General features: G+C 38.1%; 1 protein-coding gene across 3 annotated transcripts in view; it reads right to left on the bottom strand.

Annotated features, from left to right (window-relative positions):
* Ift88 (intraflagellar transport 88) overlaps positions 1-22271 on the bottom strand; it is a 167408-nt gene that overhangs the window by 11493 nt on the left and 133644 nt on the right. For all 3 annotated transcript variants that reach the window (XM_045155256.1, XM_045155255.1, XM_045155257.1), the window contains one exon: positions 1218-1284. In XM_045155256.1, the coding sequence (XP_045011191.1) occupies positions 1218-1284 (67 nt within the window). The remainder of the gene's footprint in view (positions 1-1217; positions 1285-22271) is intronic.

Genomic DNA, 22271 nt, shown 5'->3' on the forward strand with positions numbered 1-22271 from the left:
TCTCTCTATCTGCCCCCCTCAAATAAATAAATAAAAATATTTTAAAAAGAAAGAAGGTTGAGGGAGGGAATTACCATGGGATTTTTTTTATAATCATGGAAAATGCTAATAAAAATAAAAATAAAAAAATAAAAAAGAAAGAAGATTGTGGCTGATGAGAAAGGAACACAAAATTTACTAAAACTTTAAAAAATATTCTTAAATTTATTTATTTGAGAGAGAAAGAAAGAGGGAAGGAGGGAGAGAGAGAAAAAGGGAGAGAAAATGGGTATACCAGAACCTCCTGCACTGTAATTTGTGCATCTGGCTTTATGTGGTAGTACCAGGGAATTGAACCCAGGTCATTAGATTTTGCAGTCAAGTACCTTAACTACTGAGCCATCTCTCCAGCCGTACTAAAACTTAACTGAGAATTAATGCCTTAGGAGTCAGAGTTGAAGAAATACATAGATGCCAAGAACTTTAGATGCATTTATATGGCTGGTATGCAGACAGAAGGATGTGGTCATGTTCAAGACAGGACTTGCCATATCTCCTATTTGGTAGATTGGAGCTGGAACAGAAAGTTAGACAAGACTTTGACTGTCACCATTCCCCAAGACCACCCTACTCAAGTCCCTCATATGGACATTTAACAAACACAACACAGTAAAAAGCTCATCCATATGTATACTCTATGATAATCTATTCAGCCTGAACTCAATGATCAGAAATAGATATGTAATTTAAGAACTAAAATATGATAATATTTACAATCACATACCTGACAAATGACTGCTTAAAAAATTAGAATAACAAAAAAGCTGGGCATGGTGGTGCATGCCTTTAATCCCACCACTTGGGAGGCAGAGGTAGGAGGATAGTCATGAGTTTGAGGCCACCCTGAGACTACATAGTGAATTCCAGGTCAGTCTGAGCTAGAGTGAGACTCTACCTTGAAAAACAAACAAACAAACAACCCCCCCCCAAAATTAGAATAAGTGAGGTTTTACTATGTATGAAACTAACAAACATATAAAGGCCAGTATTGGATTTTTTTTCAAGGAAGGATCTCACTGTAGCCCAGGCTAGTCTTGAACTCACAGTGGCCTTCTGAGTGCTGGGATTAATGGCAAGCACCACCATAGTAACCCATATGAATTATTTTGTTATGTTTCTAGAAGCCCATGTATGAGAAGCTGTCAAACCCATTCTTCCAGGGCACAGGAAATACTTACCACTGCCAGCACTCCCCTCTCGTTTACTGCGAGAGCCCCCACTGCTGTCTCTGCCAGACTTTACGCGCTAAAATGATAAGAAAACAAGTTTAAAAGAATAAAAAAATGATATTCCTTCAAAGTTGAATGCAGCTAAAGGTTGAGATTAAAATAAATATTACTATGTAATCCTTAAAATTATCTCATCACCATGAGAGAGCCGAGTCAACAGGAAAAAAGGAGGAGTCATTCTGGAAGTAATGCCCACCTTGTCAGAATCCTGCAGTGTACACAAATGGTATTTCCATCCAAAAAGTCTTTTGCTTATCCATACAAGGAAAAAAAAAATCAAATAGCATTTTCTTGATGCAAAGGTTCAGGACTTAAATATAACAGTTTGAGAAAGATACTTTATGACCTAGTCCTAACCCATTTGGAAAAAAAAAGTAATTTGGCTTATTCAACTTCTCTTAATTTTCCTTTTTTGAAGTAGGGTTTCATTCTAGCCCAAGTTGACCGAGAACTCACTCTAGCTCAGACTGGCCTTGAACTCACAGTGATATTCCTACCTCAGTTTAGCTCAGCCTCTTAAATGCTCCTTTAGGCTCTAACATTCAACTGCTAAAATAAATTAAATTAATAAATTAAAATCTCACAAACTACTTAAGATTAGTCCGACAGTTTACTTTCTGGGATCCACACCTATTCTCAAAGCATAATAAACATTTCTAAGCTATGACAGTCTGTTTTATATTTACATTTATTAATTATATTCCAAAAGTACTGAGAAGTTGTGACTTCATTTTTATTTGATTCTAAGAATTTTTGAATTTCTTCAATGAGTATATTGTTCAGTCTCCAGGTATCTGGTTTGTTTCTGTGGTTTCTCTTACTATTGCTTTCTAGTTTTATTCCGCTGTAATCTGATAATACACAAAAAGTTACTTTGATTGTTTTGTTTTTATGAAGACTTATTTTGTAACCTAGAATGTGATCTATTTTAGAAATTATTCCATGGGCTGCTGGGAGGAATATGTATTCTGGATCTGTTGGATGGAATACACTGTAAGTATGTTAAATCCATTTAATCTATAGTGCAGTTTAACTCTGTAGTTTCTTTGGATGAGCTTTCTAAACATGAGGGTAGGATATTGAGGTGATTTATCTTTGTTTTAGAACCTATCTGATCTTTTACTGTTTGTTAATGAAATCAGGAAGCCAACATACAGTGCATATATATTTATAATTGTTATGGATTCAGATGAATTAGTTCCTTTTTATAAAGTGGTTTTCTTTAACCCTTCTGCCAAATTCAGCTAGAAATGTACTTTAGCAAATGTCAGAATAACTATGATAACCTGGTTCCAGCTTGTTTCTTTGAGAATTATTATCTCCATCCATGACTCTTATTCTGTGGGTACCTACCAATGAAATGTGTTTCTTAGAGGCAGAAGACAGTGGAGTTTTTAAAAATTAATTTAATTTAATTTATTTATTTGAGAGAAAGAATGGACAAAATGTGTTTCTTAGAGGCAGAAGACAGTGAAGTTTTTAAAATTTAATATAATTAATTTATTTGTGAGAAAGAATGGACATACTAGGGCCTCTAGCCCCTGCAAAAGAACTCCAGATGCATGCATCCCCTAGTGCATCTGGCTTATGTGGGTACTGGGGAATCAAACCTGGGTCCTTAGGCTTCATAGGCAAGTGCCTTAACTACTAAGACATCTCTCTAGCCCTGGAGTTTTTTACATTCAGCTAGCTGTCTGCTATTTTCCTTTGTTGTTATTGAGAGTAACTTGCTAATTCCTGTACTTGTGTTGCTTATTTTTCTGGTAGGCTGGGTTAGTATTTGATCTTTTTTTTTTTTTTAATGGAAATTCTCTTTTTAAGATTTTTAAATTTATTTTATTCATTTATTTGCAAGAAGAGAGAGAAAATGAACATGGGTGTGTACCAGGGCCTCTAGCCACTGCAAATGAACTCTAGGTGCATGTGCAACTCTGTGCATCTAGCTTTAGGTGGGCATTGGGGAATTGAACACAGGTCCTTAGGCTTTGCAGGCAAAGCGCCTTAACTGCTGAGCCATCTTTCCAGCCCAGTATTTAATCTTTACTTTCCTATTACTATTAGGGATGTGTTGGGCATGATGGATTACTTCCTAGCTCCCCTTTGTTCATCTATTCTCATAAACTTTATTCTTTCTTTGTACTCATGTGATAAAGACTTGTTTCCTTTTCCTTGTATAGTATTGCTTCAAACATCTACAGTGCTTACTGATTATTAACTGTCTTAGTCTGTGTAGATCTTTAGATGTTTTTAAAAATATCTTTGCTAGGGGCTTGAAAGAGTCTCAGCCATTAATGTGCTTGCTTGCAAAGTCTAGGGACCCAGGTTTGATTCCCCAGTGCCCACATCAAACCAGATGTGCAAGGTGGCATATGCATCTGGAGTTTGTTTGCAGTGGTACAGAATACTCATTCTCTTTTTTTCTCTCTCTCTTAAATAAGTAAATAAACAAATAATTTTAAAAATACCTTTGCTATTTATGATAAACTGATAGTCAACATATGGAATGGGGAAAAACTGACACTCAATATATGTATAAATTAAATGGATGAAAATAAACCAAGAAACTGAAATGAATGGTCAGTGGAATAAACTCTATGAGGACAAGATCAAATGTAGGAATAAATGCCAAGAGACAATAAGAAAGTTAAAACAGTAAATAAAAATGGAATTCAAAAAAGAGATGGAGTGATGGCTTAGTGGTTAAGGTGCTTGCCTGCAAAGCCTAAGGACTCAGGTTTGATTTTTCACATAAACTAGATGTACAAGGTACATGCATCTGCAGTTCATTTGCAGTGGCTTGAGATCCTGGTGTATCCATAGTCTCTCTATCTGTGTCTTTCTCTCTCCCTCCTAAATAGATAAATAAAATATTAAAAAAGATATGGAGACACTGAAAAAAAAAATGAAATAACTCTTATAAAAGGAAGCCTAACCAACTACAGACTATCAGAACTCAAGGAAAAGACAGTGGAAATAGAGTAGTAGTCCAAAAATAATGACATGTTAAAATTAAGGGCAAATAGGGGGCTGGAAAGATGGCTTAGCAGTTTAAGGCATTTGCCTGCAAAGGCAAAGGACCCCGTTTCAATTCTCCAGGACCCAAGTAAGCCAGATGCACAAGGTGGCACATGCATCTGGAGTTCATTTGCAGTGGCTAGAGGCCCTGGCATGCTTATTCTCTCTCTCTCTCTCTCTCTCTCTCTCTCTCTCTCTCTCGTATTTATTTATTTATTTTTTAAAATAAGGGCAAACAGATAAGGAAAATGTGAGGTACCTTAAAAAAAATATTTGAATTATGAGCATATAAGGAGAAGAAACACAGGCCAAAGGTGTAGGAAATATCTTCAATAAAATGATCAAAGAAGCTGGGTGTATAAACTCAGCACTTAGGAGGCAGAGGTAGGATCGCTGTGAGTTCGAGGCCATCCTGAGACTACAAAGTAAATTCCAGGCCAGCCTGGGCTTCAGCAAGACCCTACCTCAGGGAAAAAAAAAAATCAAAGAAAATTTTCCCAACCTTATAAAAGAAAGACCCGTCTAAGTTCAGGAAGCAGGGAGAACACAAAAAAAATTATAGGAGCAAAGGATAAATTTCTTACATCACATTATACTTAAAACTTTAAACACTGAAAATAGAATACTAAAAGCTGGAAGAGAAAAAAATAGCTCGCTAAATATACAGGTAAGCCCGTTAGATTTACCTCTGGTTTTTCTTTTTACCTTTATTTTTGTTTGTTTGTTTTGTTTTCTTGAGGTAGGGTCTCACTATGGCCCAGGCTGACCTGGAATTCACTATGTAGTCTCAGGGTGGCCTCGAACTCACAGTGATCCTCCTACCTCTGCCTCCTGAGTACTGAGATTAAAGGTATGCACCACCATGCCTGGCTATTTTTACCTTTTTATTTTATTTATTTATTTGTAAGCAGAGAAACAGAGAGAGGGAGAGACACACAGACAGAGAGAATGGGTGCACCAGGACCTCTAGCCACTGCAAACGAACTCCAGATGTATGTGCCCCCTTGTGCAGCTGGCTTATGTGGGTACTGGGAAGTGAAATGTGGGCCTTTGGCTTTGCAGGCAAGGACCTTTTAACCACTAAGCCATCTCTCCAGCCCACCTCTGATTTTTCAGTGGTGTGGTGATTTGATTCAGGTGTCCCTCATAAACTTAAGTATTCTTCAGCTGATAGCAACTGGAAATTAAAGTCTCCTGGAGACAGTGTATTGTTGGGGGAAGACTTATGGGTGTTACAGCAAGTTTCCCCACACTAGTGTTTGACATTCTTTACTGTTGATAATGTCCACCTTATGTTGGCCAAAGGGTGATGTCCACCCTCTGCTCATGGCATTGTTTTCCCCTGCCATCATGGAGCTTCTTCCCCTTGAGTCTGTATGCCAAAATAAACCTTTTTTTCCCCCATAAACTGCTCTTGGTCAGGTAATTTCTGCCAGCAATGCGAGCCTGACTGCAACAAATGGAAACTTTAAATAGCCAGAACAGCTTGGAATGAAGCATTTCAAAATTTAAAAGACCAAGTCTGCCAACCCAAACTATTATACCTAGAAAAATTATTCATAATACAACATGGAAGAAAAACTTCATGATAAAGCCAAGCTTTATGAATATATGAACATTAAGCCAATCCTACAAAGAATACTACCTGGGATACTCCACACTGAAGAGACAAACAAACATACTCAAGAGGCTACAGAAGGTAAAATGTAATAATGAAAACTAGTACAGACCTGAAAAAATTTAAAGTTCAATAAAATACCATACTCCACAAAACCTTCAATTTGACAAGGATTAACTCACACCTCACAGTTATAGCTCTGAACATTAATGGACTCACGTTCTTAATCAAAAGACACAGGTTGACAGGCTACGTCAGAAAACTAGATCCATCCACTTGCTATCTATAAGAAACCCACATTACCATTAAAGACAGATACTACCTTAGGGTGAAAGGATGGAAAAAGATATTACAAGTAAATGGAAATAAGAAACAAGCAGGTGTGGCTATACTAATAGCTAACAAGGGAGATTTTAAAGAGATAAAGAAGGCCACTTCTTAATCACTGTAGCAGACAGCTTCAGGTTTGCTGAGATGAACTTCCAGAGCAGGAACAGTTATGGAGGAAGGGATTTATTGAAGCTTACAGATCCAGGGGAAGATCCATAATGGCAGAGGAAGCTGGCCTGCTTTCACAGGACCAAACACAGAGAAAGATGCACAACCCTAAAAGCTAAAAGCCACACAGCACAGCACACCTCATGAACTCCAGCTAGGCACTATTTGCATATCTAAGATTGAAATCTCAGACCCACCACCACACCTTAATATCCACCCAGTGACACTGCCTCCAGCCAGGTGGCTGCAGATGCAAACTACAAACTAATAAAACACTGAATATATTGGGGACTATCTATTCAAACTACCACACTCATTAAAGGAACAATTCAATAAGAGAACATTACAATCATACTTCTTTGCACAAAAAACAGGTGCACCATTTTTTAAAAAGAAAAATCAAATAGCCAATTAATCCAAACACAATAATAGGAGACTTTAATACCTCACTATCATCAATAGATTATCTAAGCAGAAATAAAGATACAATGGAGCTAAGCAATACCATACATCAAATGAACAGACATCTAAAGAATATTTCACCTTAATTCCACAGAATACATATTCTTCTCAGCAGCTCGTGGAACCTTCTCTAAAACAGATTATGTATTAGGGCACAATGCATGTCTCCATAAATTCAGGAAAACTGATATAATGCTCTATATTATACCTGACCACAATGCAATAAAGCTAGAAACAAGCAATTAAGAGAAACAATAGAAAACACAATGACTCCTGGAAATTGAACAACTCACCATTAAACAATGAGTAGGTCATTAAAGAAATCAAAAAGGAAATCAATAAATTTCTAGAACTGAATGATAATGAAAACACAAAATACCAAAACTTATGGGACATAAGGAAGGCAGTCCTAAGAGAGAAGTTTGTTTTTTTTTTAATTTTTTTTGTTCATTTTTTATTAATTTATTTGAGAGTGACAGAGAGAGAGAGAAAGAGACAGAGAGAGAGAGATTGAGAAAGGGTGTGCCAGGGCTTCCAGCCACTGCAAACGAACTCCAGACGCATGCGCCCCCTTGTGCATCTGGCTAACGTGGGTCCTGGGGAACCGAGCCTCGAACCGGGGTCCTTAGGCTTCACAGGCAAGTGCTTAACTGCTAAGCCATCTCTCCAGCCCCTAAGAGGGAAGTTTATAGCAATAAATACTTACATTAGAAAAATAGAGAGATCTTAAGTTAATAACCACTTATTTAAAGGTTTTGAAAAAATAAGAACAATCCAAACTCAAATGTACCAGATGCAAAGAAATAATCAAGATCAGAGCAGAAATAAATGAATTGGAAATGTAGAAAACAATTAAAAAATTGTGGAAGGGGGAGGAAAGATTGTAAGAGCTACAAGGTGGCAAGGAATATATTAAGGCCTTGCCCCTGGCCAGAGACTATCTGATGCATTCATGACTCCACTGAGCGGGGCCCTCAGTGGAATGGTGGTGGGGGAGAGGCAATAAAAGACTATAAACCCAATGGAAATATGACCGCCATGCATTTTTTTCATACAGTAAGACTTGTAATTGAGGGCTGAAGAAATGGTTCAGTGGTTAAGGTGCTTGCCTGAAAAGCCTAAGGACCTGAGTTCAATTGCCCCATACCCATGTAAAGCTAGGTGCACAAGGTGGCACATGTGTCTGGAGTTCGTTTGCAGTGGCTAGATGTAGATGCCCTGCCACACCCATGCTCTCTCTCTGCCTCTTTTTCTCTTAAATAAGAAAAATAAAATTCATAGTTGAAAAAAAAATATATCTCAATCCAAGGACTTCTAGTTAAGATGGAGGAATAGGAGGCTTGCAGAAGGAACCTGAAGAAAACAGAGGTGAGATAACACACAATACACCTTTTCCCCCCCAAAAGTCAAGGGGTGCAAGGAGCTTATTAAGCCAGGGTGAGACCCTGGCAGAGCAGGAAGGAGCTACCATAATTAGACAATCAGTGAGGACTGTGCTCTGTTTCAGCCATCAAGATCAATGGGAACTACTGGGAAGGGATTCTCCTTACTCATACTGGCCTGCAAAATCAAAGAATCTGAAAAGAACAACAATAGGTTCTGCTGAGCAGCACCAGAACATGTCCAGACAGAATTCCACAACTTCCCCTCCCTCATAGCCACACTTGGAACTTCACTAGGTCACTGGAGATTGCAGGACACCAAGGGGTCCCAGCCACCCCTCCCCAACACAGTATCTAGACTAGTCGATCTCAAGGGTTGACTGACATAACCAGCTGAGACTAGCCCATAGTGCATTGAAGAGGGAATAAATTCTACAACTCAGTGTAGGTGTTAGTATTAACTTCTGTCACTTTTGATAATTCTTAAGTTTTATTATGTGTGTATTTAATTGGTGCAGGGTCTCACTTTAGCCCATGCTGACCTGAAATCCACTGCAGTATAGGCCGAGCTTGAGCTTATATGGAGACTTTTTAATTTAATTTCTACTCATGCATATATATTTGATGCTAGTTTTGTTTGAATTTTTAAGTTGCTTAGTTGGATTTTAGGTTTGTTCTGTATTTTTATCCATTCAGCCTACTTTCTACCATGCTTCCCATGCATGACTTGTTTACTTTCCTTCTCTTGCCAATCTCTCTGCCATATTCTTCCTCTGTATCCCTCCTCTTTGTTCTCTATGACTAAAATCTTCTACAGCCTCAACAACCTAAAAAATCTGTGGAACCTAACAGTAACTCAGCTTCTCTCTCCCAGGTGTTTGTGCCACCTCTATCTTTTTCAGTCACTACTAGTTTTCACCTGAATCCACTCCACATCCCTCCTGCTTCTAAGTAATCAAAACCCTTCCCTACTTCAAGCCAGCATTGTTTTATTTATTACTCACTCATTATTTACTCACCAACAATTAATGGAATCAAAAAGGACATCACTGTTAACTCACTGCTAGGACATTTGCATAGCAGGCATATCTACCAGTTTAGGTCAAACCTGTTATTATTCTGGGAGTAATACAGGTGACACATCTGGTACCTTGAGCTCCTACCCTGAGTCTATAACTTCCAATTTACACAGCTAAGAATAGAGCTGATAAACAGAAAACCCAAACAATAAAATAAACTGAAATAAAAAAATCTTAATATAGGAATATAAGAAACACAAAAAATCAAGGTACTATATTCCTTCAAAAATTGTAAAGTCAAGCTGGGCATGGTGGTGCATGCCTTTAATCCCAGCACTTGGGAAGCAGAGGTAGGAGGAGCACTGTGAGTTTGAGGCCACCCTGAGAGGACATAGTGAATTCTAGGACATCCTGGACTACAGCGAAAAAAACAAAAAAATAAAAATAAAATAAAAATTATAAAGCCAAAGTAATGATATCCAGTGAGACTGAACTGATGAAATGCCAAAGAATTAAAAATTATTATTATGAGTATACTCAAAGAAGTCTGAAAGAGTCCCCAAAAACCACAAGCTATCAACTTAATAAAATAAGGAGGTCCATACAAGGTATGAATAAAGACAAAAATACAAATACTGAAGAAAGAGCAATTTGAAATATTGGAAATGACAAACACAGTAAATCAAATGAAAAAACCCTGTAGAAAGTTTCACCAATGGCATGTATCAACAAAGGGACAGAATATCTGAGCAGGAAGACAAGGTGGATGATTTAGAACATTCCAACAAAGAGAAAAAGTAATAAGAAAGTGTGAGTGGAAATTTCAAGACATTTGGGATACTGCAGAGATCAGAGTTAACAACTGAGGGTAAAGAAGGAGGAGACTAATTTCAATCTAAAGGCATAGTACATATTTTAAATAAAATCAGAGAAGAAAGTCTTCCAAAATTAGAGAAAGAGATACCACTACAGATACAGGAGGCATTTAGAACACCAAACAGGTAAGACTAGAAAAGAACTTCTCCTTGTTATTTTATAATTAAACTACTAAACATACAGATCAAAGAAAATATATTGAAAGCAGTAAGAGAGAAACATGTAGTCACATATAGAGACAAACCCATCAGAATAAAAACAATTACTTGGGCTGGAGAGATGGCTTAGCGGTTAAGCGCTTGCCTGTGAAGCCTAAGGACCCCGGTTCGAGGTTCGGTTCCCCAGGTCCCACGTTAACCAGATGCACAAGGGGGCGCACGCGTCTAGAGTTCGTTTGCAGAGGCTGGAAGCCCTGGCGCGCCCATTCTCTCTCTCTCCCTCTAACTGTCTTTCTCTCTGTGTCTGTCGCTCTCAAATAAATAAATTAAAAAAAAATTACTTAACACATACACTGAAAGTTGGAGACCATGGAATGATGTATGCCAAGTTCTGAAAGATAACACCTGCCAACCCAGACTTCTATGTCCAGCAAAGCTATTCATCATAATTGAAGGAAAACCAAGAAATTTCCATGATAAAAACAGACTAAATGGATACATGATTACTAAGCCAGCTCTATAGAAAATACTTGAAGGGACCCTTTGAACTGAAGAGAAGGAAAAGAGCACACACAAGGCCACAGGAAAGAATAAACCATGTGAGGATAAGCACTAATGTAAAAGCCTAACCCCCTCCTCCAATTCTATAAAATCAAGAAGAATGAAAGAAATTAAGATATGCTGTTCAGTAATAATTCTGAATATCAGTAGCCTTGATTCTCCAATCAGACTTGCAGACTGGATTAAAAGGCAGATTCGTTCTGTCTGTTGCCTTCAAGAAATTCATGTCTCCATAAAAGACAGATGCTTTGGAAGGCGCTGAGAGATCCAGAGGCTCCTAAGAGCTCATCACTGAAGTAGCCTTAAAACACCCACCACAGCTCAGGGAATTTTGCAGAAGAGGGGGAGGAAAGATTGTAAGAGCTACAGTTTGAGATATCATGCCCGGAGGCATTCCCTTCCCCCACAAAGTAACTGACTACTGCTCCCACAATGCATAAACCACAACTTCATGGCGAATACTTGCAACCCACTAAGGAGTGTTCTCAACGGAATGAGGGCAGGGATGAGGGAAAAGAGGGTATCAACACATGATGTATTCACATGAAACATTTTGTTAATAATAATAATAATAATAATAATAATAATAATAATAATAAACATAAAAAGAGAGCTGCTACCTTAGGATGAAAGGATAAAAATAGCATGTCCAACAAATGGGCCTAGGAACTTAGCAGATGTCATTATTTTCTTTAATTTTATTTATTTATTTGAGAGAGAAAGAGTCAGATAAAGAGAAAGAGAGTAGGTATTCCAGGACCTACAGCCACTGCAAACAAACTCCAGATGCTTGTGCCACCTTTATGTAGATCCTGGGGAATCGAACCAGGGTCCTTAGGCTTTGCAAGTAAACACCTTAATAACCATTAAGCCATCTCTCCAGCCCAGATGTCATATTTTAATATCTCACAGGATATACTTCAAATCAATATTAGAAGAGATAAATTAAGTCACTTGATATAAGAAGACATCATTACAATTCTAAGCATATATGAACTAAACATGGGTGTGCCCACTTTCATTAAGCAAACACTCCTGGATATTATGTCACAGACTAATACAAGCACAATAGTAGAGGGTGATTTCAATGCCTCACACACACCAAGTGACAGGTAATCCTGCAAAACATAAACAGAGTAGCATCTGGATTAAACGGCATCATAGGACAAATGAACCCAACAGTCATCTACAGAACATTTGATCCAAATCCTTCAGAATACACATTCTTTTCAGAAGCACAAGGAATTTTTATCTAAAACAGATCATATATAGGACATAATGCAAATCTTTTGTTTAACTTAAAACTATTATATTTATTTATTTATTTGAGAGAGGGAGGCAGAAAAAGAGGAGAGAGGAGGAGAGAGAGGGAGAAAATGGGTGCACCAAGACCTCTTAATTCCTGCAAATGAACTCCAGATATATACATAACCTTGTATCTTGCCTTATGTGGGTACTAGAGAATCAAATTCAGGTCCTTTGGCTTTGTAGGCAAGCACCTTTGGTTTTTCCAAAGTAAGTTCTCACTCTAGCTCAGGCTGACCTGGAATTCTCAGGGTGGCCTTGAACTCATGGTGATCCTCCTACCTCTGACTCCCAAGTGCTGGGATTAAAGGTGTGCACCACCACGCCCAGCTACAATAATTTTTCAAAAATTTTTATTTATTTATTTATTTGAGAGAGAGAATGAATTGATGTTCCAGGGCCTCCTGCCACTGCAAACAAACTCCACGTACATGCATCACTTTGTGCATCTGGTTTTGCATGGGCACTGGGGAATCAAACCTGGGTCATCAGGCTTTGTAAGCAACAACCTTTAACCATTGATCCACCTCTTTAACCTCAAAATGCAAGTCTTAACAAATACAGGAAAACTGAAATAACTCCTTATATTCTATTTGATCACAATGGCATAAAATTGCCCATCAACAGCAACAAAGATGACAGAACTTTAATAAACTCATTGAAATTAAGCAATATATGACTGCATAATGAGTAGGTAATTGAGGAAATAAAAGATTAAATTAAAAAACCCTCAGACTTCTAATTAAGATAGCAGTATAATAGCCACACCAAAGCAGCCTAGGGGGAGAAATGAGCAGAAAAACAGCACAACACTCTTCTACTAAAAAGTGAAGGTGTATAAGGAATTATCAACCATAACAAAGAAGCAAGAGAGACTCAGAGCTTCTAGCAACCACACAGCTGGCCAGAATCAGCTCCAGCCATGGCTCAGTCTGCTGGGAAGAGCTATACCTATGTCTGGCCCTGCCTTAACAGCAGGAGTAGAACCACAGTGAAGGGACTCTCCATTCACATCAGCCTCCTCACAAAGTCAAAAAACCTGAAGGAGAAGACATCAGGCACCAGCTGAGCAGTTCTGGAACAACTCAGGTACTCACCACAATGTCCACTTCCCCAACCACCAGCACCAGGGAACTATTAGAAACTCAGAACTCCAAGAGATCTTGGCTACTCCTAAGCCACATAGCCTCCCACACAGCTGATCAGAACAGCAGATCCACCAGCCCAAACAACCTAGCTGAGCCCACAGCACAAAAAGAAGAACCCAGGCAGACTCTCAGTGTAGGTGAGACTGAGAGCCATCCAAAAGGTAGCAGAGCCTACTTACAATGGGTCAATACCTGTCCCAAATCTAGGTACATAGGCCTACAATGAAGTACTAATTGCACCTTCCATGTCAGGGCAGATTATGTGTTAGATTTGACTGGTGTACTATTGGTTGACTTTACCATTTTTAAGTAAGCAAGCTGTATTTTGGGGTTCACCTTTGTTACTTTTGATGTTTCCTGATTTATAGTGCTTCTTGTCTTTTTTTTCTGTCATTCTTGGGGATAGGGTCTCAGCCCCAGGCTGACCTGGAACCTATTACAGACAAGAAATCTCAACTTCCCAGTTGGCAGGCTTAAGGGTATGGGGCAAAACATACCTTTAGAGACTCTGAATTTATTTAATTATCTGTTTGTTTTAATTCCCACTCTTGCATGGCTACTCCATGCTGGTTTTGATTGAATGTATATATTTGTCAGTTAATTTTAGAAGTTGCCTGTCTTTTGCTGCACCCAACCTGCTAGAAGGCTTGCATAGCAGGGAAACAATACCTAGAGTCACTACTGCTGTTACTCTGGGATTAATATAATAGTCACACTTGGCATCTTAAGCTCTAACACTGAATTTGCATGTCGAAGAATATGCCAAAGAGTTAGAAAAGTCAAGCATCAAATTAACTCAATATGCAAAAACCTCTAATATAATACAAGAAGCAAAAAACCAACATAATATAATTCCACCAAAATTATAAATCCATCAGAAATGATATCCAGTGAGACTGATTTAGATGAACTGCCTGACAAAGAATTCAAAATAAAATCTGGAAAAAAATCAAAGAAAAAAAAAAACACAAAGGAACCAAAGAAGAAAACAAACTCCTGAAGAAATACCAAGAGAACACAGGAAACTAACTTAATGAAATAAGGTCAATACAAGACATGAGTAAGGAAACAGAAATGAAGAAATACTAGAAATGTGAACCAGAGTAAGTCAAATAGAAAGTCTCACCAGTAGAATGTATCAAGGAGAGGACAGAATATCTAAACTAGAAGACCAGATAGCAGATATAGTACAGTCCAACAAAGAGAAAGACAAACTAACAGCAAGGTATGAATGGGAATTTCAAGACATTCGGGACACTATGAGGAGAGCAAACGTAAGAATACAGGGTATAGTAGAAGAAGAATTTCACTCATCAGGATCATAGCAGATTACTCAACACAAATTTTAAAAGCCAGAAGATATATTCCAAGACCTGAAAGATAACAACTGTCAATCAAGGCTACTTTATCCAGCAAAGCTATCCATCCAAATTGATGCAACAACAAGGACTCTCCACCAAACAAAGGGCTAAAGGAACACACAATGACTAAACCAGCTTTACAGAAAACAGTTCAAGGGATCCTTCATGCTGAAGAAAAAGAAAAGCACACATATGCAGAAACAGGAAAAAAATAAGCCATATTCAAATAATAGATAATACAAGACAGTAAAGGAAAAACAGGAAGCACTAGAAAACAAGAAGAATGGCAAGATAAACTCACACCTTTCAATAATAGCTCTTAATATTAATGGCCTCATTGCTCCAACCAAAAGACACGGGTTTGCAGACCGGATTAAAAGGCAGGATCCTTCTGTTTGTTGCCTTAAGATGCACAGATGTTTCAACATATGCAAAAGGCTAAATATAATACGCTATGTAAATTGCCTGAAAGACCAAAATCACATTATCATCTCAATAGATACAGAAAAGACATTTGACAAAATCCAACATCCCTTCATAGTAAAAGTCCTAAAGAAACTGGGAAGAGAAAGAACATACCTCAACATAATAAAGGCTATTTATGACAAGCCTATAGCCAACCAAGTAGAAGATGGGGAAAAACTTGAAACTTTTTCACTAAAATCAAGAACAAGACAAGGGTGTCTACTGTCCCCACTTTCATTATTTAATACAGTACTGGAAGTCTTATCTATAACAGTAAGGAAAGAAGCACACATAAAAGGGATACAAACTGGAAAAGAAGAGATCAAATTATCATTATTTGCAGATGATATGATTCTGTACATAAAGGACCTCAAAGACTCTACCAGAAAGCTCTTAGAGCTGATAAACACTTTCAGCAACATAGCAGGATTAAAAAAATAACACACAGAATTTAGTAGCCTTCCTATATACTAACAACAAACATGTTAAGAATGAAATCAGGACCCAGCTATAGCACTCCTAGGCATATATCCAAAAGACTCATCACATTTCCTTAGAAGTACGTGCTCAACCATGTTTATTGCTGCTCAATTTATAATAGCTGGGAAATGGAACCAGCCTAGATGTCCATCAACAGATGAGTGGATAATGAAGATGTGGCACATTTATACAATGGAGTTCTACTCAGTGGTAAAGAAAAATGAAGTTATGAAATTTGCAGAAAAATGGATGGACCTGGAAAGTATTATACTAAGTGAGGTAACCCAGACCCAGAAAGCCAAGCGCCACATGTTCTCTCTCATATGTGGATCCTAGCTACAGATGACTGGGCTTCTGCGTGAGAATGAAAATACTTAGTAGCAGAGGCCAGTAAGTTAAAAAGGAGACATAAAGGGTAGAGAAAGGAAGAGGGGAGGATACTTAATAGGTTGATATTGTATATATGTAATTACAATGATTGTAATGGGGAGGTAATATGATGGAGAATGGAATTTCAAATGGGAAAGTGTGGGGGTGGGGAGGGGGGGAATTACCATGGGATATATTTTATAATCATGGAAAATGTTAATAAAAATTTTAAAAATAAAAATAAAAAGAATGAAATCAGGGAAACACTCCCATTCAAAATTGCCTCAAAAAAAAAAAAAATAAATAAAGTATCTTGGAATAAATATAACCAAAGAAGTGAAGGATCTCTACAATGAAATCTTTAAAACATTCATGAGAGAAACTGCAGAAGACAATAGGAAATGGAAAGGCATCTCATGTTGTTGGATTGGAATAATCAACATTGTGATAATGTTTTAATCTTACCAAAAACAATCTACACATTTAATGCAATCCCTATCAAAGTTTCAATGGCAGGCTAGAGAGATGGCTTAGCTGTTAAGGCACTTGCCTGCAAAGCCTAAGAACTCATATTCGAATCTCCAGGTCCCATGTAGCCAGACACAAAGTGACAGAAGTGTGCAATGTTGCACATGCACCACAAGGGTGCACACATGTCTGGAGTTCGTTCATTACAGCTGAAGGCCCTGGCGTGCCCATTTTATATTTCTTTTTTTCTTTCTTAAAATAACTAAAAAATACATTTTAAAAAATTCCAATGGCATTCTTCGCAGAAAAAAAAAATCCTAAAGTTCATTTGGAAGCACAAAAAACCTCCAATAGCCAAAACAGTTCTAAGCAACAAAAATAAGGATGGCAGTATCACAATAACTGATTTTAAAATATATTACAGAGCCATAGCAACAAAAACAGCATGGTACTGGCACAAAAACAGACCTGTAGATCAATGGAACAGAAGAGAGGACCCAGATGTAAATTCACACAGCTACAGTCATTCAATTTTCAATTAAAATGCCAAAAGTATTCATTGGAGAAAAGACAGCCTCTTTAACAAATGATTCTGGGAAAACTGGATACATATAGGTAGAAGGATATAAATAAATCTTTTTCTCTCTCCCTACAGAAGAATCAAGTCCAAATGGATAAAAGGCCTTAATATCTGACCTGAAACTCTAAAAATGCTACAGGAAAAAGTATGGGAAACACTTCAACATACTGGCATAGGTAATGACTTTCTGAATAAAACCCCAGTTGCTCAGGAAATAACACCATTAGCCAACAACTGGTACCTTATTAAGTTAAAATCTTTTGTACAGCAAAGGACACTGAATAGAATGGGAGGAAATCTTTGCTAGCAAAACATATGACAAAGGATTAATATCAAGGATATACAAAGAACAGAAAAAATGAAACAGTAAGAAATCAAACAACCCAATTAAAAAATGGACTATGGAACTAAATAGGGCATTTACAAAGGAAGAAATACAGATGAGCCGGGCGTGGTGGCATATGCCTTTAATCCCAGCATTCAGGAGGCAGAGGTAGGAGGATCGCTGTGAGTTTGAAGCCACCCTGGGACTACATAATGAATTCCAGGTCAGCCTGGACTAGAGCAAGACTTTGTGCTTGGAAAATAAGAAATATATCAATAGTAAAAATTTTTAAAAAATCTTTTAGAATGATGATAATGGAAAACAATGAAGGCAGTCTATGGTAGGAAATTTACGGCTTTCAGTGCCTATATTAAGATATTAGAGGGAAGCTGGACGTGGTGGTGAACACCTTTAATCCCAGCACTCAGGAGGCAGAGGTAGGAGGATCGCTGTGAGTTCAAGGCCACCCCGAGACTCCATAGTGAATTCTAGGTCAGCCTGGGCTAGAGTGAAACCCTATCTCAAAAAACAACAACAAAAAAAAAAAAAAGATATTAAGAGGGGGGCTGGAGGGATGGCTTAGCGGTTAAGATGATTTCCTGCAGAGCCAAAGGACACAGGCTTGATTCCCCAGAACCCACTTAAGCCAGATGCACAAGATACTGCATGCATGTGGAGTTCGTTTGCAGAGGCTGAAGGCCCTGGTATACCCATTCTCTCTCTGTGTCTCTTTCTCTCTGTCAAATAAATAAATAAAAATAAAATATATTAAAAAAATTAGAGGGATCACAAATAAGTAACGTAATGTTACACCTTAAAGTCTTGTAAAAAGAACAAGCCAAACCAAAAATCAGTAGGCAGAAACAATGAAGATCAGGACAGAAATTAATGATGGAGAAACAAAAATACAAAGAATCAATGAAGAAAAGTTTGTTATTTGAAAGAATAAATAAGACTGACAAACCCTTATTTAAACTAACCAAGGGGTTGAAGAGATAGCTTAATGGTTAAGGCACTTGCCCACAAAGTTAAAAGACCCACGTTTGATTCTCCAATACCCATGTAAGACAGATGCACAAGGTGAGGCATGTGTCTGGAATTCGTTTGCAGTGGCTGGAGGCCCTGGTGCACTCATTCTGTCTGTCTCTCTCCCTCTTTCTCTCTCTCTCTCAAACAAATAAAAATAAAATTATTTAAACTAACCAAAACCGAAAGCCGATCCAAACGAAAAAAATCAGAGGTGAAAGGGTACAATTAAAATAGATACCCATGAAGCTGGGCATGGTGGCACACACTTTTAATAGAGGATCGCTGTGAGTGTGAGGCCATCCTGAGTATACAGAGTGAATTCCAGGTCAGCTTGGGCTAGTATGAGACCCTACCTCAAAAAACAAACAAACAACCAAAACCCCCCCCCAGATACCAATGAAATTCAGAGAATCATAACATACATTAAAAACATATAAGCTACTAAAATGGAAATTCTAGAAAAATGGATGAATTTCTAGATATATATGACTTATCACAATTAAACTGATAGAGCTGATAAACATTTTCAGCAAAGTGCAGGATACAAAATTAACACACAGACATCAGTAGCCTTCCTTTATACCAATAATAAATATTCTAAGGATGAAATCAGGGACACACTCCCATTTATAACTGCCTTAAAAAAATACCTTGGAATAAAACTAACCAAGGAAGTGAAAGAACTCTGCAATGAAAACTTTAAAACATTCAGTAAGTCACACTGAAAGCTAATTCTTTACTAGCCAAATATATATGTGGCATATTTTAAAAAGACTTTAGACAGAAGTACCCTGGATCATCCTGTGCCCAGGAAGTCATAGATTGTTACAAGAAAATTTCAGTGCCAGGAATGGGATACCTTCCAGCAAGTTGTTATTCAGGGAGGTCTCTGATACACCCCACCTCCTACCTCCGCACCAATGCTAACTATTGCCAAGCTTCTTGGTTGCCTACCAGAACTAGATGGTAAGATCCTATTGCTAAAGGCACCACATGCTTGGGCTGCAGGATACTGAGAAATCAAGCTGGAACTGAGTTGAAAGTCTCTTTCCTGTTGACTACCTGCCATAGTACTAGAAATTATTATGTAGCCTGCTTTGGGAGAAACATCATCAATAGTTTTAACTAGCAGTGGACTCTGCAAGCTTCATGCCTGGCTATGCAAGCCAAACTAGTGTCTAGAATGTCTGTTAGTTCAGTTCTCACCATACAGAGTTTGAGTCTAGCTCAAGCTATGTGAGACCTCTTTGCAAAAAGCAAAACTGCAAAAACTTAAATATCAAAAACCAATTGAAAGCTCTACCCCATTCTGCCTTCTCGTGGGCAAGAATTCTCTGCACTTTCTTCTCTTTTCTTCTTTTAATCTAAAATTTTCTCACCAAATGTTAAAAAGAAACAAAAATATTTATAAAACAAAATAAAATGAAATCTGTGCTGGGGAGACAGCCTATCAGTTAAAGGCCCTTGTTTCCAAAGCCTACTGGCTCAAGTTTGATTCCCCAGTATCCATGTAAAGCCTGATGTACAATGTGGTGCATACATCTGGAATTCATTTGCAGTGGCAAGAGGTCCTGGTGTGTCCATAGACTCTCATACCCACAAGTAAATAAACAAATGAATAAATACACAAATAAAAACATTTTCTAAAAAACTAAATCAATCAACTAGGCTAATGATCTGAATATTTGTCATACAAAATATTTGAAAGAAAGTGTTCAATATCCTCAACCACCAGGAAAATATAAATTAAAACTGCTCTGCAAAGTCTGTGGATATAACTTAGTGTAAAACACTTGCCTAGCATGCAGAAAGCCCTGGGTTCAATCCCACTGCTGTAAAAATAAACAAATGAATAAATACAGAGTTTATAAATCTGCTCTGAGATATCATCTTACTCCAGTCAGAGTGACTGATCATCAAGAAAACAAAGGACAGTGGCTGGAGAGATGGCTTAGCAGTTAAGGCACATGCCTAAGAAGCCTAAGGACCCAAGTTCGATTCTCCAAGTCACAAGATGTATATGGTAGTGCATGAGTCTGCAGTTCGTTTGCAATGCTAGAGGCCCTGGCTTGCCAATTCTCTCTGTCTTTCTCTCTGTCTCTAATAAATAAATAAAAATAAGTCTTTTAAAAAAATTAAAAAAAGAGAAAACAAAGGACAACAAATGTTGGTGAGAGTGTGGGGAAAGGGAACACTTATGCACTCCTGACAGAAATACAAACTGGGGGCTGGAGAGATGGCTTAGTGATTAAGGTGCTTGCCTGCAAAGCCAAAGGACTTGGGTTCAGTTCCCCAGGACCCACATAAGCCAGATGTACAAGGTGGTGCATGCATCTGGAGTTCATTTGCAGATGCTGGAAGCCTTGGCATGCCCATTCTCTCTCTCAAATAAAAATGAAATATTAAAAAAAGAAATATAAACTGGTACAGTCATTATGGAAATTAGTTTCAAGGTTCCTCAAAAAAACTAGATAGAACTACCATATAACTGAGCTTTTGAGTACTTTTGGGTACTGTAAGTCATCATGTCGAAGAAATACTTGCACATCCATGTTTATTGCACACTATTCACAATAATAAGGAAGCAGCTTATAGATTCGACAAAAGCTGAATGGCCAAAGAAAATGTGCTACAGAGCTGAGTGCAGTGGCACATGCCTGTGATCCCAGCCCTTGGGAGGTAGAGATGGGAGAATGAGGAGTTCAAAGTTGTACTTGGCTGTATATCAAATTTGAGACCAACATGGGTTATATGACCCTGTCTCAGAAATCCAAGAAAAGAGGGCTGGAGAGATGGCTTGGTGCTTAATGCACTTGCCTGCAAAGCCTAAGGACCCATGTTCAACACCCCAGATTCCACATAAACCAGAAACATAAGGTGGCACGTGGGCAAAGTTGTGCATTTGCACAGGGTGGGCCATGCCTCTGTTCGATAACAGTGGCTGGAGGTCCTGGCACACCAAATTCTTTCTGTATCTCTCTCATTTAAAAAAAAATGCAAGAAGAAGGGCTGGGGAGATCACTCTGCTACAGGTGCTTGCTTTTAAAGTTTGTGGGCCTCAATTCAATTCCTCAGCTTCCACATAAAGCCAGATGGAAAGTGGCACGCACGCATCTGTGATCCCAATGCACCTATGACAATGGGAGGAGGAGCCAGGGCATCCTGCAGTCTGGTAATTTATTTGTACCTACAAGAGACTCTGTCTCCCAGAAGGTGGACCACAGACTCCTTGATGTTGTTCTCTGACCTCCAATGAGTGCCCATACACACCAATAAATAAATAAAAATAGTAAAAAGAAGAAGAGAAAGAAGAAAATTATGGTACATAGTGGTGCATATACATAATAGAACTTCACTCAGGTATAAAAATGATATTATGATGCCTGCAGGTATATATACAGAACTGAAGATTTTTATGTTAAGCAAAAACATGCCAGACTCAGAAAAAAAAGTAAGAGTATAATGCAATGTACATGATACAAAAACAGAAGCAGGACATCTGCAGGGGGAAGGGGACCAGGAAGAATAGGGAAGGGCAATGAGGAACATATAGGAATGAGGTATAATGACATGTATGTTTGAAAATGTTAAATGAAATTCATTTCTTTGTAGGTTTCACAAAAAACAATAATAAAGAAAAGAAGCCTCCCTCACAATACTATTCTTCCTCTTGCCCTCAGAGATAAAAGAAAATATGAACGAATTAAAAAGTAAGAATTTAAACATCTTGCAGGGTGTGGTGGTGAACACCTTTAATCTCAGCACTCTGTAGTCCCAGGAGGCACAGGAAAGAGGACTGCTGTGAGTTTGAGGGTAGCCTGGGACTACCGTGTGAGTTCCAGGTCAGCCTGGATTAGAGTGAGAGACTATCTCAAAAACAAAAA

The sequence above is a fragment of the Jaculus jaculus genome, chromosome 7 (assembly GCF_020740685.1).
Source record: "Jaculus jaculus isolate mJacJac1 chromosome 7, mJacJac1.mat.Y.cur, whole genome shotgun sequence".
NCBI lineage: Eukaryota > Metazoa > Chordata > Mammalia > Rodentia > Dipodidae > Jaculus > Jaculus jaculus.